This window comes from Thalassophryne amazonica, chromosome 13 (assembly GCF_902500255.1).
Source record: "Thalassophryne amazonica chromosome 13, fThaAma1.1, whole genome shotgun sequence".
NCBI classification, from domain to species: Eukaryota; Metazoa; Chordata; class Actinopteri; order Batrachoidiformes; family Batrachoididae; genus Thalassophryne; species Thalassophryne amazonica.
In genome coordinates, this window is record NC_047115.1 from 62,287,346 (window position 1) to 62,313,598 (window position 26,253).

The 26,253-nt window shown below is 40.1% G+C and overlaps 1 protein-coding gene across 4 annotated transcripts; it reads left to right on the forward strand.

The window, feature by feature from the left end:
* On the forward strand, positions 1–24,569 carry pcgf6 (polycomb group ring finger 6). 4 transcript variants are annotated; one of them, XM_034184918.1, is made up of 11 exons: positions 1–262; positions 448–564; positions 4,420–4,519; positions 5,744–5,840; positions 13,626–13,681; positions 13,782–13,841; positions 17,292–17,409; positions 22,452–22,479; positions 23,566–23,664; positions 23,916–24,002; positions 24,454–24,569. In XM_034184918.1, exons 2-11 carry the CDS (start codon positions 490–492, stop codon positions 24,502–24,504), a joined length of 771 nt encoding a protein of 256 aa, XP_034040809.1. In that variant the 5' UTR covers positions 1–262; positions 448–489; the 3' UTR covers positions 24,505–24,569. The 4 variants fall into 4 exon arrangements, with proteins under 4 accessions (XP_034040809.1, XP_034040811.1, XP_034040808.1 ...); XM_034184920.1 differs by having other exon boundaries at positions 4,426–4,519; XM_034184917.1 differs by having other exon boundaries at positions 1–564.
* The last annotated feature ends 1,684 nt before the right edge of the window (positions 24,570–26,253 follow it).

A 26,253-nucleotide genomic window follows, 5' to 3' on the forward strand; every position in this document is an offset into this window, starting at 1 on the left:
AACCAGATTACAACCTCCCGGCTGCAGTTCCGTTCTGTGCTAGCTGGATTAGCGTCACAAGGCGCGTGCGGCGGTCTGGGGTTGAGTGTTGTGTCTTTGGCCGTTGCTGTGGAAGCGTCATCAACTGTGATTAGCATAGCGAGGGAAAAGGAGTTCAGCAGCATCAGGCACGGCAGTGTAGTTAAACAACGCCATTTCGTATGAGTTTAACTTCTTTACTAAGAAGAGTGCAGACTGAGTAATATAAGGCTCTTCGCCTGAGGTAAGCGACGAAAGCTGTCACCGGTGAACAAATCTGTTTAGTTTCTTCCTTGATTCCACAGGCTAACTTTAGCAGCTAGCCATGTGTAGGTAACGTTAGCTAGTGTAGGTTTGGCGTGTGGCTTTCCAGCTGCGCTTCTCTACGAAGTGTCTTAACTGTATCTGTTGCTCTCATAACTACAACAGAACGTTAAGTTTGATTGTAGTGTCGTTGACGAGTCACTGGGAATGTCATCGCCTCCATATGGCCGCAGAAGTCACGATGGATCAGCGAGCAACTCCGGCAGCGACGCAGAGCACGAGGTAACTTTTCCACATGCTTCGTTTGTCTTCTTATTTTTCTGAAGTAACATCATTTCCACATGTGTCAGCGTGTGTCCTCGTGGTTTTTCTGCTGGGCTACATGAAGACGTTTGTTTTTGTCTCCCGCCAGTCGCGCTGTTGCATTTCCTGAACATGCAACTCAGAAGTTTCACAAACACGACGTAATAACAGTTAGTTGGTGGTAGTACTGAGAGATGAGATGAGGCCCCAGGTCTGAAAGTACTTGGACAGTGACTCTGTGTTTTGTTTTGCTTTCTTTTTTTTTTTTTTTGCCTTTTATGCCACCACAATGGAGTTGAAACGAAATTATCAGGATGTGATTGTAAGCGCAACCAATATTTTGCACCACTTTTTAAGTCATTGGATAAACTAAATGTAGAGGTTATTGTCCGCACATCGCTTGTACAGCCAGGTTTCTTCATATAAATCATGGGATGGATCTATGAACATTTCCAAGTCACTGAATATCTTGGACTTCAATTACATCAGTGGTTAAGAAATACAAACCATATGATACAACCCCTGGCAAAAATTATGGAATCACCGGCCTCGGAGGATGTTCATTCAGTTGTTTAATTTTGTAGAAAAAAAGATCACAGACATGACACAAAACTAAAGTCATTTCAAATGGCAACTTTCTGGCTTTAAGAAACACTAGAAGAAATCAGGAAAAAAAAATTGTGGCAGTCAGTAACGGTTACTTTTTTAGACCAAGCAGAGGGGAAAAAAATATGGAATCACTCAATTCTGAGGAAAAAATTATGGAATCATGAAAAACAAAAGAACGCTCCAACACATCACTAGTATTTTGTTGCACCACCTCTTGCTTTTATAACAGCTTGCAGTCTCTGAGGCATGGACTTAATGTGTGACAAACAGTACTCTTCATCAATCTGGCTCCAACTTTCTCTGATTGCTGTTGCCAGATCAGCTTTGCAGGTTGGAGCCTTGTCATGGACCATTTTCTTCAACTTCCACCAAAGGTTTTCATTTGGATTAAGATCCGGACTATTTGCAGGCCATGACATTGACCCTATGTGTCTTTTTGCAAGGAATGTTTTCACAGTTTTTGCCCTGTGGCAAGATGCATTGTCATCTTGAAAAATGATTTCATCATCCCCAAACATCCTTTCAATTGATGGGATAAGAAAAGTGTCCAAAATATCAACGTAAACTTGTGCATTTATTGATGATGTAATGACAGCCATCTCCCCAGTGCCTTTACCTGACATGCAGCCCCATATCATCAATGTTTGTGGAAATTTACATGTTCTCTTCAGGCAGTCATCTTTATAAATCTCATTGGAACGGCACCAAACAAAAGTTCCAGCATCATCACCTTGCCCAATGCAGATTCGACATTCATCACTGAATATGACTTTCATCCAGTCATCCACAGTCCACAATTGCTTTTCCTTAGCCCATTGTAACCTTGTGTTTTTTCTGTTTAGGTGTTAATGATGGCTTTCGTTTAGCTTTTCTGTATGTAAATCCCATTTCCTTTAGGCGGTTTCTTACAGTTCGGTCACAGACGTTGACTCCAGTTTCCTCCCATTCGTTTCTCATTTGTTGTGTTGTGCATTTTCGATTTTTGAGACATATTGCTTTAAGTTTTCTGTCTTGACGCTTTGATGTCTTCCTTGGTCTACCAGTATGTTTGCCTTTAACAACCTTCCCATGTTGTTTGTATTTGGTCCAGAGTTTAGACACAGCTGACTGTGAACAACCAACATCTTTTGCAACACTGTGATGATTTACCCTCTTTTAAGAGTTTGATAATCCTCTCCTTTGTTTCAATTGACATCTCTCGTGTTGGAGCCATGATTCATGTCAGTCCACTTGGTGCAACAGCTCTCCAAGGTGTGATCACTCCTTTTTAGATGCAGACTAACGAGCAGATCTGATTTGATGCAGGTGTTAGTTTTGGGGATGAAAATTTACAGGGTGATTCCATAATTTATTCCTCAGAATTGAGTGAGTCCATATTTTTTCCCTCTGCTTGGTCTAAAAAAGTAACCGTTACTGACTGCCACAATTATTTTTCATGATTTCTTATAGTGTTTCTTAAAGCCAGAAAGTTGCCATTTGAAATGACTTTAGTTTTATGTCATGTCTGTGATCTGCTTTTTTTCTACAAAATTAAACAAGTGAATGAACATCCTCCGAGGCTGGTGATTACATAATTATTGCCAGGGGTTGTATTGTATGGTAAATCTGTCGGTAGTGATGGCTTCAAGAACTGAGTGATGCCAACAAGGCACCGCTGACAAGTCAGACGGTGTTATAGGCTTCTGCGACTGATTGGAGAAACTGTATATAATGCAACTTTTGTTACATTGCCAGTCACAGCTTCATGGTGCAGTGGAACAGAGAAGGATGTTCTTAAAAGAAAACATTAAATCTTGGCGCAAGTCTCCTTTGTACCTTCTGACAAACTAACTAAAAGTTTGCACCTTCATTTTAGGAAAATCCTTCTCTGTTCTACTTCATAATGATGATGTATCGCTGGTGATGCAACAGACAAAACTTGCAGTGTGCATCGTTCTGTCTTCAGTCACATCCAGAGGAGCTTAGAACTCATTGAGTTGTAGTGGGTGTTTTGGTGGCTTTCCTCACTCTGGGTCAGGTCGCTCAGTTTTTCAGAGCTGCTTACTCCAAACAGATTTACCAGTCAATAACGCATTGCTGTTTCTTTTGGCTTATCTTGTTTTGCTGTAGATTTGGCATAAGTTTTATGTGTAATGCCCTTCCTGATGCTACATGGTGAATGGGCCACAGGTGGTCTTGAACCAGGAAGCAGCTTGCACTGCTTAATTTACCATAAAGTATCATACTTTATGCATTTCTTAATTAATGATGTAAATGAAGTCCAAGACATATTTAGAGACTTGGAAATGTTCCTTATTTATCCATGTCTTATCCAAAGAACAAGCTATGATTTGTGTTAACAGTATTCTTGATATGTAGCTTGTTCAGTTACTTACGGCCCAGAAAGTAGAGGGTCTCTATATGAAAATACCTGTAATTCATAATTAATTGTGAAGCCCCTTGAATTAAAGCTGACAGTTGACACAACAAGCACATATTGTTTCATTTCAACTCCATAGTGGTTGTGTACAGAGGCAAAATCACAAAAAGTATGTCACTGTTCACATCCTTACAGATCTGTCAAGAAAAGGATAAATGGAAAATGTGCATTGTAGAACTCCCTGAGGATCATAGTTATACCCACAAAGTTATACTTAAATAAGGCACATACTTGCATGCAAATTCAGTCATGGCGTAAAAAATTCAGCAGGTGTTTTGTGCAGAATAATTATGATATTCCCATGGGAGCTCTCAAGTGATGTTACTTTTCTCTGGGCTCAGCTGTGGATAGTTACATTGTTATTTATGCAATATTGAAATATGACCCATTCTCCATGTAGAGTTATGTCAGGAAGGCATCGGACATAAAACTTGTACCAAAACAAGAGAAGCCAAAAGAAACAGTAGTGTTACTGAATGGTAAATCTGTCAGAATAAGCAGTTCTCAAAAACTGAGTGACCTGATCCGGAGTGAGGGAAGCCACCAAAAAACCCACTACAACTCTTAGCGAGGTATAAGCTCCCCTGGCTGTGACTGGGGATGAACAATACACACTGGAAGTTTTGTCTGTTGCATCACCAGTGATACATCTTCATGGTGGATTAAAACAGGATTTTCCTAAAATGAAGTGTGAAGATGTGAAATTTTTTTGCTACAGTTTGAGTGGTTGTTTGTGAGGGGTGACATTAGTCCAGCTTCACTAACACATGACTTTGATTTTGCAAGTTCTTTGTTTTTCTCTACAGCCAAGGCTCCCTCTCAATCAGTTATATCCTTATATCTGTTGTGCTCTCTGCTGCGGCTTCTTCATCGACGCCACCACCATCACTGAGTGCCTGCACACATGTGAGTTAAAAGAAGCTTGTTGTATCGCCAATGCATGTTGTGGAATTGGCCTGTCGGAAGCATGGGGAAAATTTCACTTATCAAAATTTCAGTTGTGTTTTGACAGAAGATAAAAACAAATAATAAGCTCTGCCACATTTGCAACTTAAACACCTTAATATATAAATTATATGTTTAATGTGTATGTACTAAATGGAGGGTCAACCTGTGTTGGATTTTTTGAGATCAGTTTTGGGCGTTGTTGCTACTTGCACAGGACTTTGGTCCATTGAGTGTCCAGGAGTGCATTAACACATACATCCAAATGGCCTCCATTGTCGTGATGTCCAGCATATAAAACAGAATAATTATAATAAAAAAAAAGATCAACACAAAAACTGCAACTGCCAAACATAAATTTAAAAAACATTATATTTAATAGCAGAGTGCTTTGTGGTAAATGGTAAAAGACAGTACATTTACCATATTGTCCATAAAACCTTTGGTTTTTGAGATTAGCATATTTTAGTTTTCTTTGAATTCAACAATAATTTTAAGTTGGGCTATCACGAGAACCAATACTTCATTTCCAAATTGATGCCAAAATTTTGAAAATGTGGCCGTTCTTATTTTCTTACAGTATCTATAGTACTGTCAGTCATTCATTCTTTTTCTGTCACATGTCCAGGTTGCAGTGGCAGTACGGTACTACAGTACTGCATGGATACAGGATGCAATTTTTCCAGAACTGCTGTTTAATGCCAGGCGCAGAAAAGACAACTCCACAAATTTAGTGGCAAATGCAGCAACAGCTTTGGCCGGGCATGTTGACAAGAAAAGTAATAAGAGTTGGATGTGTATGCATTTTGCATGTGAGGCAGATGAACAAGAAACAATAACTGATTTGCAAAAATCGATATGTAAACGCACCAAATTTATGGACACCCCTAAAAGACAGGCATCCCGATCCATTTAAAGATTTCAAGTTGAGTGAGGGTCAATTCATGTTAACAATGTGTGAATCTTTAAGTTTGCTGTGTTTAGGCTAATTAAGTGTAACCAGCCTGTAGTACTGTCTTGACTGTTCTGTGTCCTGTCATAAAATATAATCTTTGTATTTTAAATAAATGTTTCTAGTCTACAGTTGTACATCAGATTTGACCAAATCTGTCAGGCCAACATAGAGCTGAAACATTTTACAGTGTTTCAGCTGTCTTACCATGTTGCTTTTGTCCCATCTCCCAGTTTGCAAAAGCTGCATTGTGAAGCACTTCTTCTGCAGCAACAGGTGCCCCACATGCAGCATTGTGGTTCACCAGACACAACCACTATACAACATCAGGTGGGCCACTTATGTTCTTGTAATATCTGAAAGTGTATCACCTTGTATACTTTGATTGTGTTGCAGTTATAAGTTAGTGTGCTTGCTTCAAAAACAGAAGGTCTCCGGTTCTGTGCCCGTTCTCCACGTACATCTGGAGTTGTGTTGGGGATGGCATTCAGTGCAAAACTTGTGCCGAAACAAAATTCCAGTCCGTATCTGATCTGCTGTGAGAATATTGAGCAAAAAGGGAGAAGCCGAGAGCAATGATATACTTGGTGATTGTGTTCCATAGACTGTATCTGCGTGCTGGACTGCCCCTGGCCAAGCATCAGCCCATCTGCCCCTTTTTTTGTGACTCCAACTTTTTATTGACTTTTACATTTTTTCAAAACAAACACCTTCAATAGAACATCAAACCTAACAAAAAACAAAACAAGGGTACACTGCTCGCCAACTCGTGACAGGTACATACAAGACACGCATCAACAGTCTATTCCGGAGGCTACTTCTCCTTAGATTGCCAGTACATTGTCCCATGTAAGATTCAGTGTCCACACAATTTTTCAGTTGACGATCCTTATGATGCACTAGTACCACCCACATCCTTCGCTTTATAGCATTCCAAACACTTAGACCAAATCAAAGTGCAGAAACATGCAATTCAGTTGCCTTGTTGGGAATTAAATCTTAAGAATGTGCTCCATTTCTCATTCTATTTTTCAACGTCATTTACTATACGACAGGATATTCACTCAAAAGCCGTGACTTTGCTTAGTCCTGTAAGATATTCTTGAAACACTGGGCCTTTTGGATAATTCCACTTTCTCATTATCATCTGTTTGGCAGTTATTCTACTGGTTTGAATCCAATTAGACAGAGGTTTTGTGTTATGGGCCGTAGGTTTAGGATTGGCTAATACGTGGAGACTAGGGCAAATATGATAGTTCACGACTGTGATTTCTGTGGTACACTTGTGTATCTTTTTCCAAATGTCTGGATCGGTGGACATGACCATAATGCCGAAATTTCATACTTCATACCTCCAGCAGCCTGTTGTTTCCGTCAGAGCTAGCCTAAATAGTCTAATTGGATGCCAGTAAAATCGAGGAAGAATTATAAATTGAACTAGTCTTATTTTTACATCCTAGAGACTTGTTTGGTGGTCCCAACAAATTTATCCCATTTGCTTTCTTCAAATGTAGTACTCAGATCCCTCTCTCACAAATTTTTCAAAACAGTGTTGGATATACGAGGTCTGTCAATAAAGTAACGGTCCTTTTTATTTTTTTCAAAAACTATATGGATTTCATTCATATGTTTTTACGTCAGACATGCTTGAACCCTCGTGCGCATGTCCAGCTCTCCACAATTTCTCTGATACTTACTGGACTGGTAAGCATTGAAAGCAGAGATAGGCATGTCCAAACTTGTCCCATGACACGCCGAAACGGAGGTGTTCCTTTGTCTCGCTTCCAAAGCGAATCGGTCTTTACGCGCAAAGCCTCCGCGTGGCTTTCCATGACAAAATCTCTTGTTAAAAGTGAAATCTGCCGGAAAATGGCTGATGTCCAGCTCTTGTGATAACCAGAGAAAGAGCACACGACGGTCTCGTATCCACAGAGCCATCTGTTTAGAAATGGTCCAGTGGCTTGTGCCGCGTTGTCGCAGCTCGGGTCGCGGCGCGCCGAGCGTCCTTAAAGGGGTCCTTAAAGCTGTAGTAACAGTCCTTATTCTCTGTGAAGCCTGTAAAAGTTTCACCGAAAGCCAGATACATTTTTCGAATGGCTTCCAGGTGCCAGTCTCTAACAGTTTCTGAAAAAATTCTGATGGGGGAAAAAAAGTCCTTTTCATTCTGCCATTTCCAGACAATGAAAATCCGACGAGGGGGCGGGACCACTCCTTCCACAAGGAGTGCTCACAGGCGAATGACGTCACAGACAGGCGTGGAAAAACTCACGCATGCGCACGAGGGTTCAAGCATGTCTGACATAAAAACATATGAATGAAATCCATATAGTTTTTGAAAAAAATAAAAAGGACCGTTACTTTATTGACAGACCTCGTATATACGTGGGCTGTCTGTAAAGTATCGGCCCTTTTTATTTTATTTTTTTTTAACTATATGGATTTAATTCATATGTTTTTACGTCAGGCAAGTTTGAACCCTCGTGCGCATGCGTGAGTTTTTCCACGCCTGTAGGTGACGTCATTCGCCTGTGAGCACGCCTTGGGAAGGAGTGGTCCCGCCCCCTCGTCGGAATTTCATTATCTGGAAATGGCGGAATGAAAAGGACTTTTTTTCCATCAGATTTTTTTCAGAAGCTGTTAGAAACTGGCACCTGGAAACCATTCGAAAAATTGATCTGGCTTTCGGTGAAAATTTTGCGGGCTTCCTAGAGAATAAGGACTGTTAACTGTTGCTTTAAGGACCCCTTTAAGGACGGTCGGCGCACCGCGCTCCGTGCCGCGATGACGCGGCACAAACCACTGTATAATTTCTAAGCTGATGGCTCTGTGGATACGAGACGTCGTGTGCTCTTTCTCTGGTAATCACAAGAGCTGGACATCAGCCATTTTCTGGCAGATTTCACTTTTAACCAGAGATTTTGTCATGGAACGCCGCGCGGAAGCTTCGCGCATCAAGACCCATTCGCTAGATGAGCGAGACAAAGAATGCCTCCATTTTGGGGTGTCAGAGGACAAGTTAGGACATGCCTATCTCAGCTTTCAATGCTTACCAGTCCAGTAAGTATCAGAGAAATTGTGGAGAGTTAGACATGTCCAAACTTGTCCACTGACACGCCGAAACGGAGGTGTTCTTTGTCTCGCTCATCAAGCGAATCGGTCTTTACGCATGAAGCCTCCGCGCGGCGTTCCACGACAAAATCTCTGGTTAAAAGTGAAATCTGCTGGAAAATTGCTGATGTCCAGCTCTTGTGATTACCGGAGAAAGAGCACACGACGTCTCGTATCCACAGAGCCATCCATTTAGAAATGGTCCGGTGGCTTGTGCCGCGTCTTCGCAGCTCGAAGCGCGGCGCGCCAAGCGTCCTTAAAGGGGTCCTTAAAGCGACAGTTAACAGTCCCTATTCTCTGTGAAGCCCGCAAAATTTTCACTGAAAGCCAGATAAATTTTTCGAATGGTTTCCAGGTGCCGGTTTCTAACAGCTCCTGAAAAAAATCTGATGGAAAAAAAGTCCTTTTCATTCCGCCATTTCCAGACAATGAAATTCCGACGAGGGGGCGGGACCACTCCTTCCCAAGGCGTGCTCACAGGCGAATGACGTCACCGACAGGCGTGGAAAAACTCACGCATGCGCACGAGGGTTCAAACTTGCCTGACGTAAAAACATGAATGAAATCCATATAGTTTAAAAAAAATAAAATAAAAAGGGCCGATACTTTACGGACAGCCCACATATAACTAGATTCATTAATCAGCATAGAATAATAGTGGGAAGCTCCATGTCCTGTCCCTGCAGTTTGTAAAATTCCCTTAATGAGGTCAGCACCTTGGGGTGGTGTATTCCCTTAATGAGGGCAGCACCTTGGGGTGGTGTATGTGTAGGACCAGAAGTAGGTGTCTTCAGTTGAAGATATCTCCAGAATTGATTTTTGGTAAACTTAAACTGTTCAACCAGATTGTCACAATGATTTAAGGACACCTTCTTCATAAAGGTCACCCAACGTATGAATCCCCTTCACTACTCATTGTTTCCACATAGGTGATGATTTACCAATGAGTTTAGGATTGTACTGTAAACCAGAGGACAAGCTTAGAACTGGGCTAATTCTGAATATGCAAGATATTTTCTTCCGTATACGTTTCTATGAAGGCTCTCAGTTGTCCAGGTGGTTTCCATAGTAGAGAAGCTTGAATCTTCGACTGTACTGGGTTCCTTGACGCGAGTCCTCGTGTCAAGCAACCCAGTCCAGTCGAAGATTCAAGCTTCTCTACTATTCTTCCGTATACGTTGTAAATAAGAGATAACTGGGTGAGAGCGTGTGTCTGGGGGCATGCTAGCTGTTAAGAACAGCAATGGGGGAAAGGAAGCACAGAGAGATTTTTTTTGATAGTGTACCAGTGTGTTGCTCTCTCTGGTGGTAGTACCCACTGTGATAAATGCTTCAGACCAAATGCATAATAATAAAACTCTAGGCTTGAGATCCCTGAGCCACCTTTTGCTGCAGGCTTCTGGAATTTACATGGATGTATTCTAGGCCTTTTGCTGCTCCTGAAAAATTTGTTACAGAGAGCATCAACTAGTTTGAAGTATTTTAGAGGGATAATCGGTGGGAGAGACTGAAGCAAATAGTTGGCTTTGGAGAAACAGGTCATCATTATAATATTGACCTTTCCCCATAATGACAGAGTGTAGACCATCTCTCCACATCTGTGTTAATTTTTTTTTTTTCCAATAATGGTTCATAATTACATTGCACTATCTCTGTTAAATGTCTAGGGAATAAAATTTGCAAATATTTAATTCCCTTGGTGGGCCATTGAAATGGTCCAGCTTGAAATAATGTTTTTGGACAGCATGTCGCCAAGGGGAGAGCCTTTGTCCAATTCACTGCATATTCTGAAAAACTGGAAAAGGATTCTATAATTCTAAGTAGAGAGGGAATGGATTTGCCTAGATCCATAATAAATAATAGAATATGATGTGCATACGAGGTCTGTTAGAAAAGTATCCGACCTTTTTATTTTTTGCAAAAACCTGATGGATTTGAATCACGTGTGCTTGCATGAGCCAACCTTGAACCTTCATGCGCATGTGTGAATTTTTTCACGCCTGTCAATTGCGTCATTTGCTTGCAAGCAGCCTTTGTGTGAGGACATGTGTAGTCTCTCGTCGGATTTTCATTGCAAGGAAAATGGCGGAACGACTGGAGCAGCGCGACTGCATCAAATTTTGCCAGAAACTGGGTGACAGCCAGGTGGAAACCATTTGGAAGATTCTGACAGCTTACGGTGACGATGCTATGGGCATCACACAGATTAAGGAGTGGTACAACCGGTTTAAAGACGTCCGCACAATGGTGGAGAGCGACCCACGCTCCGGTCGGCCATCAACATGCTGAAGTGACCAGATCATTGCCAAAGTGAACGCTGTGGTGAGGCGGGACAGTTGTGTGACTATCCAAGAAATTGTGGAAGAGGTGGACATCAGCACTTTTTTCAGCACATTCCACTGTGACAGAAGATTTGGCCATGAAAAGAGTGGCGGCGAAATTCGTGCTTCGGCACGAAGCTGATAACGGCGGAGCAAAAGCACCTTTGCGTTGAAGCCTCACAGGACATGCTGTGACATGCCCACCTCTTCCACCATTCGGAAGATTCAGACGGCTTTCGGTGGCTTTTCAGTTGTGTGACTATCCGAGAAATTGTGGAAGAGGTGGGCATCATTTTTCGGAGTCCAGCATGTCCTGTGAGGCTTCAACACGAAGGTGCTTTTGCTCCGCTGTTATCAGCTTCGTGCTGAAGCACGAATTTTGCCGCCACTCTTTTCATGGCCAAATCTTCTGTCACAGTGGAATGTGCCGAAAAAGTGCTGATGTCCACCTCTTCCGCAATTTCTCGGATAGTCACACAACGGTCCCGCATCACCACAGCATTCACTTTGGCAATGATCTGGTCATTTCAGCATATTGATGGCCGACCGCAGCGTGGCTCGCTCTCCACCGTTGTGCGAACGTCTTTAAACCGGTTGTACCGCTCCTTGATCTGTGTGATGCCCATAGCATCGTCACCGAAAGCTGTCTGAATCTAACAAATGGTTTCCACCTGGCTGTCGCCCAGTTTCTGTCAAAATTTGATGCAGTCACGCTGCTCCAGTCGTTCCACCATTTTCCTTGCAATGAAAATCCGACGAGAGACTACACATGTCCTCACACAAAGGCTGCTTGCAAGCAAATGCAATCGACAGGAGTGAAAAAATTCACGCATGCGCACGAAGATTCAAGGTTGGCTCGTGCAAGCACACGTGATTCAAATCCATCAGGTTTTTGCAAAAAATAAAAAGGTCGGATACTTTTCTAACAGACCTCGTATAGCATGATTTTGTGTGTACTCCCTGGTATGGAAATTCCAGGGATATTGGGGTCTTTGCGAATTGCTGCTGCAAGAGGTTCCAGTGACCTAGACAAAATGGTAGTGGAGAAAGTGATGAACCTTGTTGGGTCCCGCGTCCCAACTTGAAATATGAGGAAATTATACCATTAGTTTGTACCACTGCTTGAGGTGTGTTTTATAAAAGTTTCATCCACCTCAGAAATGTCTACTGAAACCCATAAATCTCTAGCATCTGAAAGAGGTATTGCCACTCCACACAGTCGATTGCTTTTTCAGTGTCGAGTGAGATAGCTGCATTAGGTGTATTGCTGTCCAACCCCCTTTTTTATTTTTTGAAGAAAATTGGTTAAATGCTCAACCTAAACTAAATTTAATTTTGTGACTTCCACACATTGTAAAAAGCAAAAAGATGAGTGTCCACGTCTTTTCTGTGATGACATCATCAGTGTGCGCTGGCAGTAGTCGGATGACAGTGACGTCAGTTTGAAAGTTTACAGCCCGAGAGTTGCGGCACAAACTGACGAATTGAGTAAACTGATTAGAATGGATTTAATTAATAATTTGTCTGGTAGCAAAAATCATCGAATGCATCAGTTTTTGGTGGATTTTAAGCTCTGATGGAATGAGTGGACAAACAGCAACTGCTGTGTGCAGCTGTTCTGGAATGGAAACAGAAGATTGAAAAATGGCTGTGCCTCATATTACCTCCCGCAGTCAACTACTGCAGACAGAATTCTGCTGTGACTGTTTTTCTGTTACTGACATGAGAAAGCAGCTTAATGTTGACTGGACATCCACTGATGAGCTAGAAACAAGTACAAGACAAAAAAAAATGTTTAATCATTGGGAAAGTTCTTTGTCTGCTCAGAGGTTTGAGCGTGCACACAACTTTATGACTGACTCGCAAGGCATCGTCTGACAAGGACCCCGTTTAATGGATCAGAAAAGCATTTGTACAGGACAAAAACAGGCAAAACTGGGTGATTTGTTTTTATTTGTGATGAAATCAGACATATTATTGAAATGGGCATTCTGACTAACATAATATTGGCTATGCTCATGCATTAACCCAACATCCATTGATTATCAGTTAGCTAAAATTGCTAATTCCTCCAAAAATATTTGGCACCTTTGCGTTGAAGCCTCACAGGACATGCGAGACACTGATATATACATTCTGGACTCACACGCCAATCCAGCAGGGGGCGATTAATAGTCTATATATTAAAAGTGTGAGTGCATGATTTTATTTAGTGAGTACATAATATAATTGTATATATGGTAAAAATACATGGATGACACAAGAAAATTAAAACACGTATTTCCATAAATACTGATAATGATAACAGTGTGTGTATATGATAACAACAACCTAAACAATTTATAAATACTGTCCTCTGTAGTTAGAATTTTGTGTGAAAAGCCCTGGGCACTCCGATGTGCGAGTACAGTATATGCTTTTCAGTAACTGCCTTAATATGTTTATGTATTTGGTCTGTTGTGTCCTCTTGCTTGATGCTACAGTCTACAGCTTAACTCCAGCCAAAAAAAAAATCCACTGATGTTGAGGTAAAGTTATGGAAACATATGGCTTAGGTACTATATTCTTTCATCTATCATGTCATTGTGGAGTAGGTAAATTTTGTGTAAATTTAGGCAAGTCTATTGATACTCTGTAGGCACTGTATAATATACAATGGAGTATGACGGTAAATGTTTTTCTGCAGGCCTGACAGACAGCTGCAGGATATTGTTTACAAAATGGTTCCATTCCTTGAAGAGAGTAAGTTTATATTCATATAACTAACACAGTTTGTTCATCTGGATTTTATTTCCTCTCCTCTCAAAATTGTGATGTGATTGCTTTTTTTTTATAATCACAGTGGAAAGAGAACAAATGTGTAAATTCTACAGAGAGAGGGGCCTGGAGGTACCAAAAGCAGGTAAACAAGTTTAAACACACGAAGCATTAACTCCAGTTGGATGTCTTCAAGAAGAAATAACTGGACTTACTTCATTTGTTTTTATGTCATTTTTTTTCTCTATCACATATAAAGAGATTTGTCTGGCTCTTCAGTACAGGGGTTGCACAGTTTAATTCCGTTATTGAATCAGTGATTTTATAAGACATGCCTGCATGTGGCAGAGTGGAGGGCATCACTTTATAAGGTTTCTTGCTGATCTCCAAGAGATGTAGATTTCTGAAATATAAGAAGCTTGGGAACATGTAGTCTTTACATCATTGAGGAAGGAGGCGTACATTTTCACCCAGGAATTGTTTTTTTTTTTTAATTATTATTATTATTATTATTATTAATAATTTTTTTTCTTTAAAGACCACCAGAACATCGGGATTAAGGGTTGGCAATCGGATGGGCCAATTATCGGTGCTGATATTCAGCATTTTTACAAATATCTGTATTGGCCATTTATACTAGCCCATATGCCATTTATTTTTGCAGCGCTGCATGTGGCAACTCACTGGTCAGAAAATTCCGCTTTCACACCTATATAAAAAGAGATTGCAGTCGGTGACTTTAACGTTCCGTGAGTGCTGTGGAACTTTGCGCTGCCGTTATGCAGCTGAAAGAAGTGTCTCTGTCCATCTGACTGAAAGAAAAAAAAGTCCATAAAAATCCTTCAGTAAATCATCCAGCTCTCCTGCGTCTGTAGCCGCTGTTTTGTTCAGAAATTAAGTTTATTTTATAGTTTAAAGGCTTTTTGTTGGCTTGAAGCAGGAAAACAACAGACATACCATCTTTGCTGAATGAGGGGAGGGAAAGAGGGAGAGAGGAGGATTTATCCATTAAAAGAGCAGGTTTCACAGTCAAATCACTCCAGGTTCAGCTTTTTGTGGGGGCCAAGTGGTTAATGCGCTTGGTTTCTGTGTGGCAGGGGTGGGGAACCCTGCCCCTGCCACATGTGGAGTTAATGTGGAGTTATGTCCAGAAGGGCATCCAACATGAAGCTTGTGCCAAATCAACATGCAGATCCACCTTGGATCTGCTGTGGCGACCCCAAGTGAAAACAAGGCAGCAGCTGAAGAGACGTACTTACTACTACTACTACTAAAAAACAAAAAGAAAAACTAATGCAATCCCACTCAAAAATGATGAAAGAAAAAACTGTCAAGATGAGAGAAACACTCTTGTTCCTCTTGTATAAATTGTTGAGGTCTAAGGTTCTAAAATCATTCTAGACTGACACGCCATTCAAACTCATTGCTTAATTTATTACCCCCTTTGAAAAATGTCAGCTGCCTATTTTATAAACACTACCCAATTTAGAGCCAGTGGATCCACACAGGCAACACGGTAGTGTATATTATAATAGCCAAGTGGCCTCTGTGTGCGTGTATGTGTGTGGCTTCGATCAGAACTGACATTTGCCATTGGGTATGCTTATGTATTTTGGGTCAAGGATGAACGCTGCGAAAACGGAAAGTTGATAGCACAAATATTTTTGGAGGAATTAGCAATTTTAGCTTACTGATAATCAGTGGATGTTGTGCTGCAATGCACCATGGGAGTTTGGGGTTTTAAATGTTATTGTGGTTCATGTTAGTTTAACAGTGCTGTTAGTGTTATTGATTTATTGTGTTTTTGTAGTTCAATTGGTATAGTCAGTTTAAAGTGTTATGTTGCTCGTACCATGAGTGAGTCAAGTATTATGTCGGCACCATGAGTGAAATGTGTAGTGCTTTCAATGTCTTCCGCCACTGCCTCTGTTTGTCAAGTTAAAAGCACCTGCGTACCACAGAATACAGAAAGGACAAACAGCTGTGTGCAATTTTAACCACGTGCAAACTGGGGAGAGCTGATATTTGCCATTTGGGTCAAGGATGAGTGGCGCCAAAACCGAACATTGAGAGGACTAATATTTTTAGAAAAGCTATACATATTAGCTAACACTGTACAATGGACACTGATATTTACATTCTGGACTCACACGCCAATCCAGCAGGGGGCGATTAATAGTCTATTTATTAAAAGTGTGAGTGCATGATTTTATTTAGTGAGTACATAATATAATTGTAAAAACGTTAAAAATACATGGATGACACAAGAAAATTAAAACACGTATTTCCATAAATACTGATAAGTGTGTGTATATAACAACAACCTAAACAATTTATAAATACATTAAGACAGTAAACTAACATTTAAAAAGAGCTAATTAACAGGAAATAAAAGGGTTGAGTTCTTCTAAAAACATCTAAGGTTCTAAAAACATTCTGGAATCACACACCATTCCAACTCATTGTAAAAATGTTGCACAATTTATTACCACCCTTGAAAAATGTCAGCTACCTATTTTATAAACACTACCCAATCTAGAGCCTGTGGATCCCCAGGGACAATGTGCTAGTTTAAGTTAAATTGCCTCAAGTTGTGTCTTTTACAAAACATTACAAATCTTGAATTACTTTCATTTATTCTGCCGTGAGTGAGTGAATGAAGGGCCCATCATATCCAGCTAATGGCCCCTGACTTCAAGCATTGACAGGCCATTAGCCCATACCACTCTTTTAAAATATGAATGGCTGGTTTGTAACAAAGTCCCTCCCACAGCACTATTTGATTTGTTAGATGTCACAAGCTCACCCCATCACTACTGAGGGCTGCTGTCCCACAGACTGGCATAGAAGAAGCTAGCTGTCTTAAAGATGGGCCATGTGACATTTCTATTTCCTTTGCTGTGATCTACATTAGGGGTGGACTAATAAGGATTTTTAAGGGCCGATACCGATATGATTATTGACATGGTATGGAGGCTGACACCAATATTTGAGGCAGATATTTGCCTGCAATAAAACTGCGTCAAAATTTAGTATAGCACACACTTAGCACAAAACTTTCTTTAAAATGTTTTGCAGCATTTGTTTAGTTCACAGAACCTTTCAACATGACCTCCACAAAAACGGGCAAGGAGCTATAAATAACATTATGAAGTTGAACAAATAAATAAATAAATACAGCCGACACAGTTCCAGTCTGCACACTGCGTTCCACCAACCTGACTTAAAAAGCCAGTGGCCACAGATGAAACGATTACTCAAAAATTAACATTTAAAAGCTTAGCAAAATTTCACAGTTGATCACAGTATGAAAGGTTATGGGTTTCATGTCAGGATTATATAGCCCTTGATGACTACAGGCCTGTGGACTTTACATTCAGTCCCACCTTCTTGGCCACAGAAAATTGTCCCTATTCTTTTTTCTTTTTTTCTTTTTTCACCTTTTTAAGCTTCCTTTGGGAATGAGTTTTATTTTGCATTGAAACCTGCACTTTTCATGAATCATGAAGATGATGATTTTTATCAGCACATTTCTTTTTCTGTCTCTTCTTTTGTCACTAGTTGATTTTATTATTTTTCCTGTCCTCTTTTGAAGTGACTACCTCCCATCCAGGCCGTGCTGTGTTTAAGAGGCAGAAGAAGGATAACATTCCCCAGTCTGTGTTCACCATTCCCCCTGAGCTGGATGTGTCTCTGCTGCTGGAGTTTGTCGGGTGAGCAACTCCCTGCACATAAAATCACTTAACTGTCCCAAAAAAAATTCCTTAAATAGCAGCCTGTATATTCGCTAAACTCACAATTTAATTGTGATTCAACAGTTGGCAGTAGACCGTTGTTACATTGTTTGATGCGAGTACTCCGCAAGTTGCTCATGTGGAACGCATTGGGGAGCAAAGCGTTTTAATGTGGACATGCATGTTCCATGTAACTACATGGACATGGATGAATCTATGGATAACACTGCGGCAAATGTCCATATCTTACCCAAATTAGGTTGGAGAAAATCCCTTAATGGCCCAGTCACACGACACTTCACGAAGGGCAACGAAGCCCAAACGAAACAAGAAATCTGGACTTTTGTTGACGTTCGTCGGCATTGTTTAACCTTCACGCAGCTTAGTTCCTGCAGCTGGCGGTTCTTCAGGATTATTAAACTGTTGAAAAATTTGAGCGAATGCCACTGAAAACCTCAGTTTGTCTGTACTTTGTTTTGCTGTCGTTCTTGACTTTTTTTTTTCGTTTGCTTAGTTTTTGGAATGGTTAGCGTTTAGTTTGACTGTTCGATCAGCTGAATGTTTTCATACAGTACAGAAGCTGTTTCTGAGCGCTGCTGCCGCTGTGTTCATGTACCGTCAGAAATTACAGGGCAAACTCAGCCTGTTTGCTTGGATTATCGGGGGGGCGGGCTGTCAGCTTCACTGGGCTCAGGCACCTTATATAGGCCAGATTAGGATAATTCAAGTATTTCATCACAAAGATTTCTTTTATTTGTTCATTTTCTATATCTGCTTATTCCAATTAATGGTCACAGGGGATTGTAGCACGGCCGAAACGTATAGACAAACAAATACATTCACACACTCACATCTGCAGTTAAGTTAGAGACACCAACACAAACGATTTATGACCACTAACTAAGAGGCAGAGCAGAGTGTTCTTAACTCTCTGGTTTGTCTTTCCCATCCTTCCCCACAAGCTGACCTGCATAATAGTGTTATGGACACACAGATAAGCTGACTTACAGCCGCTGTAGAGTGTCGCAAAATGAACAGTTCTTTCAGGAAGCTATACATGTTCACAAATCTGTGTTCTTTTCTTTTTTGGTGCCAACTTTAATCACTCGGTCTAAAGTTGTTTGAAGGCTGCATCATTACTGCCATAGTGTAACAAATCAGCAAGTTCATTACACTTAGTCCCCCTGACATAAACACTTATCATGAACAATTCTCATTGTTCATGATTCAACTTTGGATGCTGTAGCTCCTCTGAAAAAGAGAGCTTTAAATCAGAAGTGTCTGACTCCGTGGTATAACTCACAAACTCGTAGCTTAAAGCAGATAACCCGTAAGTTGGAGAGGAAATGGCGTCTCACTAATTTAGAAGATCTTCACTTAGCCTGGAAAAAGAGTTTGTTGCTCTATAAAAAAGCCCTCCGTAAAGTTAGGACATCTTTCTACTCATCACTAATTGAAGAAAATAAGAACAACCCCAGGTTTCTTTTCAGCACTGTAGCCAGGCTGACAAAGAGTCAGAGCTCTATTGAGCTGAGTATTCCATTAACTTTAACTAGTAATGACTTCATGACTTTCTTTGCTAACAAAATTGTGACTATTAGAGAAAAAATTACTCATAACCATCCCAAAGATGTATCGTTATCTTTGGCTGCTTTCAGTGATGCCGGTATTTGGTTAGACTCTTTCTCTCCGATTGTTCTGAGTTATTTTCATTAGTTACTTCATCCAAACCATCAACATGTTTATTAGACCCCATTCCTGCCAGGCTGCTCAAGGAAGTCCTACCATTATTTAATGCTTCAATCTTAAATATGATCAATCTATCTTTGTTAGTTGGCTATGTACCACAGGCTTTTAAGGTGGCAGTAATTAAACCATTACTTAAAAAGCCATCACTTGACCCAGCTATCTTAGCTAATTATAGGCCAATCTCCAACCTTCCTTTTCTCTCAAAGATTCTTGAGAGGGTAGTTGTAAAACAGCTAACTGATCACCTGCAGAGGAATGGTCTATTTGAAGAGTTTCAGTCAGGTTTTAGAATTCATCATAGTACAGAAACAGCATTAGTGAAGGTTACAAATGATCTTCTTATGGCTTCGGACAGTGGACTTATCTCTGTGCTTGTTCTGTTGGACCTCAGTGCTGCTTTTGATACTGTTGACCATAAAATTTTATTACAGAGATTAGAGCATGTCATAGGTATTAAAGGCACTGCGCTGCGGTGGTTTGAATCATATTTGTCTAATAGATTACAGTTTGTTCATGTAAATGGGGAATCTTCTTCACAGACTAAAGTTAATTATGGAGTTCCACAAGGTTCTGTGCTAGGACCAATTTTATTCACTTTATACATGCTTCCCTTAGGCAGTATTATTAGACGGTATTGCTTAAATTTTCATTGTTACGCAGATGATACCCAGCTTTATCTATCCATGAAGCCAGAGGATACACACCAATTAGCTAAACTGCAGGATTGTCTTACAGACATAAAGACATGGATGACCTCTAATTTCTTGCTTTTAAACTCAGATAAAACTGAAGTTATTGTACTTGGCCCCACAAATCTTAGAAGCATGGTGTCTAACCAGATCTTTACTCTGGATGGCATTTCCCTGACCTCTAGTAATACTGTGAGAAATCTTGGAGTCATTTTTGATCAGGATATGTCATTCAAAGCGCATATTAAACAAATATGTAGGACTGCCTTTTTGCATTTACGCAATATCTCTAAAATCAGAAAGGTCTTGTCTCAGAGTGATGCTGAAAAACTAATTCATGCATTTATTTCCTCTAGGCTGGACTATTGTAATTCATTATCAGGTTGTCCTAAAAGTTCCCTAAAAAGCCTTCAGTTGGTTCAGAATGCTGCAGCTAGAGTACTGACGGGGACTAGCAGGAGAGAGCATATCTCACCCGTGTTGGCCTCTCTTCATTGGCTTCCTGTTAATTCTAGAATAGAATTTAAAATTCTTCTTCTTACTTATAAGGTTTTGAATAATCAGGTCCCATATTATCTTAGGGACCTCGTAGTACCATATTACCCCATTAGAGCGCTTCGCTCTCAGACTGCAGGCTTACTTGTAGTTCCTAGGGTTTGTAAGAGTAGAATGGGAGGCAGAGCCTTCAGCTTTCAGGCTCCTCTCCTGTGGAACCAGCTCCCAATTCAGATCAGGGAGACAGATACCCTCTCTACTTTTAAGATTAGGCTTAAAACTTTCCTTTTCGCTAAGGCTTATAGTTAGGGCTGGATCAGGTGACCCTGGACCATCCCTTGGTTATGCTGCTTTAGACGTAGACTGTGGGGGGGTTCCCATGATGCACTGTTTCTTTCTCTTTTTGCTCCGTATGCATCACTCTGCATTTAATCATTAGTGATCGATCTCTGCCCCCCTCCACAGCATGTCTTTTTCCTGGTTCTTTCCCTCAGCCCCAACCAGTCTCAGCAGAAGACTGCCCCTCCCTGAGCCTGGTTCTGCTGGAGGTTTCTTCCTGTTAAAAGGGAGTTTTTCCTTCCCACTGTAGCCAAGTGCTTGCTCATAGGGGGTCGTTTTGACCGTTGGGGTTTTTCATAATTATTGTATGGCCTTGCCTTACAATCAGTGTTGCCACAGTTACTTTGAAAAAGTAACTTAGTTACTTTACTGATTACTCAATTGTAAAAGTAACTTAGTTACTTTACTGATTACTCAATTGTAAAAGTAACTAAGTTAGATTACTAGTTACTTTTTTAGTTACTTTTCCCAGCTGCCGACAACAACCCTCTGCCACCTCAACATGACAATACCTGTTTTGCCAAAACTCACTTTATAGTCACCCTTTCTTGACTTCAATGAAAATAAATACTTGTTTTATAAAAAGTAAAATAGACGTCTTTCTTGACCTCATATTTAACTGTTGACAGCACTGTAACAGTAAAACTTGCAATTTCGAGCCTACATTGTTTCTAAAGGTAACTATTAAATTCTAACATTTTTCTAACATTTAAATTCTCTCTAAACATTTTACTTGTCGAAATTATTATTTTAAGCAATATTAGTTGTAGTAAAAAACGGCTTCAAAATTGCACCTTTAATCTAGGGTGTTGTGGGGGGGTCACATCCCTGCCCCACGCCCTCATTCCATCTGGATTCGCCCCTGCTTTGGCGTTGGAGCACAAAGAATGGATAACATTTATTTATGCAGAAAACATGACCAGATTTACAGGTAAGAAAGTTTTATTGCATTTTCACATCATGTGGTCCTCAGAAAGAGAGTTTAGGTGCATTTGAGTGGAAAATAGTGTTAGTTGTTGACGCGTCGCGGAGGATCAGCTGTTTTTAACGAGACGATACGGAGCGGCTCAGCTCAGAATTCTAAATAAAGGAGGAAAAAAAGTATAAAAATGTCTTTGTAAAGTTCAGTGCAGGTGTGCTGATCACCGCGCTTTAAGAGGTGACGACGAGTCGAGCAGCTGCAAAAAACCGCGGATTAAAAGCTCACAGCTCACTTAAAGTGGGCAGTTCAGTCGAACCCCGACCTCCTGCCCACGGACCAAGTTTAATGCTGTTATCGACCCACAATGAAAAATAATAGTAACGCACAGTGACATGGAGAAGTAACTTTAATCTGATTACTGATTTGGAAAGATTAACGCATTAGATTACTCGTTACTAAAAAAAGTGGTCAGATTAGAGTAACGCGTTACTAAGTAACACGTTACCGGCATCACTGCTTACAATATAGAGCGCCTTGGGGCAACTGTTTGTTGTGATTTGGCGCTATATAAAAAAAAAGTTGATTGATTGATTATATTTTAAATGATGTTGTGACTGCAGATTGCTGCCCAGTTGTGCCTGAACTTTGGTTTCATATATGACTGGATTTATGCCTCCTGATTGTTTCTGCTGTGAAATCAGACCAAAACATTCAGTAACATGTATACACCACTTGATGGCGTTATTATTACAGCATCATTGTTAATGTAACTCGTGTGTGTGTGTGTGTGTGTGTGTGTGTGTGTGCGTGCGTGCGTACGTACCCAGGGCTGAAGAAGGCATTAACAACTACAAGGTAATGAATCAGTTTTTGATGGTCTTTTTAATTAAACATTGGTTAGGTGTTTTTTTCTTCTTTAAGTGAATTTAAGTTCCTGTTTGATGACAGAATCTGTGGTCAAGCTCTTCTTCAATTCTTTACAGTATTCTGGAAATATTTTTGGTCAGAGAACAACCGTATGAAACATTCAGTTTAGCAACACACAAACACTGAATACTTTGGAGTTTGTGCACGGTTGACATACAGACACATCAAAACCAGATTTCTGCTTAAAGTGCCCCTTACATGGTCTAAAGTAATTTTAATCGCGAAGGAGCAGGTGGAATCCAAAAACCTATCTCTAATGTAAGTCTGCAGAATTAATTGCATTAAATTATTAATACCTTCATGAGAATTCATTATTTGATAACAATTCTGATGCATTTTCATTCATATCAGACTTTATCATTCACCTGTGATTACTACCTGCAGTAATATTGTGGCCACATGCATTACTGCTTGTAAAATTTTGGGTGACGCCTGAAACATATCGCCAGTGTTGCATGCACATCATTTCTGACACACTCGACTGATGTGCACTTGTGTGTATTTATGCCGGGCTGCATATGTGTTGCTGCTCGTTGCGCATCATTTGACTATGATAATGGCTTTCTCTCATAACTGTATGGTCTGTGGCTGTTTTTGGAAGTGTATTTTTTTTGTTGTTGTTTTTTTTTTTTGTTTGTTTTTTTTTTCCCCAGTGTAAAATCAGCTTAGAGTGTCTATTTTAGCTGCAGGAAAAATAGCCGATGGGTTTGTGCTCTAGAGGAGCATAGCAGCCGTGATGCGAGACACACTTCTGGGACACTTTCCCTCATACAGGCAGTTTGCAAGGTTTAGTCTTTTTTTTTAACATGATTGCTTAAATGAAAATCAACATGTGATGTATGCCGTGTGGTTCAGGCCTGACATAAGCTTTAAAGCTGAACTAAATGAAATGTTCTCCTGCCCACATATGCCCGACTGTTGGGTGATGTGGTGGAGCTGAATTGGAGTGGATATTGTTGTGAAGATGTTTATGCTGAATGATATTTTGTAAGCTTTGTGTTCATCTGTCTTTAGCCGTTAGAGAGGCGTTATGTTCGTGTGTCTGGTGAGGCCACCATTCGCCATGTGGAGTTGTTCATCAGGAGGAAGATGGAGCTTAGCCCAACCTGCCAGGTGAGACAGTCACAGTTACTTCATAGTCGAGTTGTTTTACACGTTTGTTGGAAAAACCGATTAGTTGCTAACATTTTGGGTTATGTCATCATCTTCCACTGCCCTCATGCCACCACAGTTGTGGTTTTGTTTTTGTTTGTTTGTTTGTTCCCCCCCCCCTCCACGTTTTGTCTCCAGTTGAAGTGTGCCTCAACATTTCTCTGTCAAATACTGTGAATCTGTGGTGTGCATCACGACTGTGTCTTCTGTAGGTCGATGTGGTTTGTGGAGATCACCTCCTCGAAAACTACCAGCTACTCAAAGATGTACAGAAATCTGTGGGAAGAGAGGCTCTACAGGTAAATAACCAGCAGAGTTTCATACTTTTTTATTTTATTTTTTCTGTGATACTGTCACAAATGCGTCACATTTTTGTGATGCTGTCAAGTTGAGTTCACTATTTCTAACCATAACCCCAAATTTTATATCTCACAGAAAAGTAACGCATTTCATGACTGTATCACGAACGAATAGATTCAATTATTTTTCGTGATGCCATCACAAACCATTGTGAGATTGGGTTGTAAATAACAGACTTTAACAAGTTAACACACAGATGTGGTGTTATGACATTATGAAATGATATTTTTCAAATATTTGAATACTTAATATTTAAGTTACCATTACAGCAAATGCATTCAATTGGTACAGTGGGCTTTAATTAATTATAGAGGTACATTTTGTAGAAAGCCAAGAACTCTGAAACTTGACCGATGAAATGTTCTGGGTCTTGTGGTAACTTTGTTCCAGGATGGTTTGCTGGTTCTGCACTTTGGCTTGGTCCTGCCACATCATTCTTGAGTTGAGCAGATGGATGATGGGAACTAAGCGAGGGAGTGAACTGAAATGTACACTGTTATTTTCATTGAAGTCCAGTCTTAATGTGAGGTAAAGTTTCTGTATGGACATTGTAAATACTCCAACATGGTCATGTTAAAGTCAGAACAAATGCAACATGATCATTTGGTCACAGAAACAACTATAAGAACACTCAGCTCACATCCCTCTGTCTAGGATGGGCAATCCTGGAATTGTGCTTTGGGATTACCATCTTTATTGGAGGTTTGCGGTCCCTTTTTTGCACAGTGTAGCAACTTTGTTAATGTCACTCACTGTCTGTTTGTCTGTCATGACATTTTGTTTAGTTAAGTTTGTCAGTGTATTAGTTTTTCAGAAATTGAAATAAATTTTGCAGCATCTCACTATATATATATATATATATATATATATATATATATATATATATATATATATATATATATATATATATATAATATGAAAATTTGCTGCCATTGTGCAAAAATTAGAATTTGTGTTCAATACAGAAAAAAGTTGTGTGGCATAAATAAAGCTGTACTGGAAGCTGTATTATCACTTCGCATACAATGATGATTTATATATATATATATATATATATATATATATATATATATATATATCATCATTCCGTTCCTCATCAGATTTCCAGTGTTACCTGTTGTAAATGTTTTGCTGAATCTCACTATCAGATAGAGCAACACTGATGATCACAACTTCCACTGAAGAAGTGATAATAAAGCTTCCAGTACAGCTTTATTTATGCCACACAACTTTTTTCTGTATTGAACACAAATTCTAATTTTGACACAATGGCAGCAAATTTTCAACTCCAAAAAGCTTCATAGTGCGTTTAGTAAACATCCACTACAGCTGCTTGTAAGTGTCACTTTTGACTGAGGCAGCAAAAAAGAATTCTAGGAAATCAACTGCCCTCCAGGAGTTGTGATGGTATGATGTGCACCCCTTGGCCTCAGGTTGTAGTACTGCAAGGGGGAAAGCTGCTTATTGTGATTTAATTGTGCTGGTATTAAGATAGAGATTTAATTGTCCATCTCCTCCTGGGCTGGTAAGAGTTTAAGGTGAGGGGTTGAGTGCATCCCAGCCAGTTTGTGTGAGCAATAACTCAAAAAGAAATATCATCTTACACATCTTGAGCATAAAAGGGCATTTTGATTTTAATACGGGTGAATGTTGAGCACCACATCAATCGAAAATGCAGTGTTGTTTAGCATAGGTAATCTCTCATGGACATGTCTGCTACCTTCTCAATGTTTCACCTGCTTTCATGTGAGCTAATAAATTATTTAGGATGAAATGTACAACAGAACATGAAAGTAAAACTAATTAAGCAATGACTTTTTGTCACTACTGCTGCATATTAGTAGTGATGGCAAACCTGAAAAACTGCTTTGAAATGTTTGAACACCTTTGAAGCACCCATTTTTCTGAACGTTTTTCTGGAGTCTGTGTGAAAGAATGACAAACGATGTGTTGCCACCTGCTGGACAGTTCAGTAATGTGGATCCATATCAGATTATTACTGTTCATACTGTTAAAGGCTTCAGTCCGTGCAGGGTCTGTACGTGCACAAGCATGTAGTTTGCTTGCTTGTTTATTTTAAAAAGTACATTCCCACCTAAACTGATGTGGTGAATTTATTTGTAACATACATAATCACAGTCATATCTGTTTCCTGCAGGAAAGTAATGATGCAGTAGGAATGTTATTTAG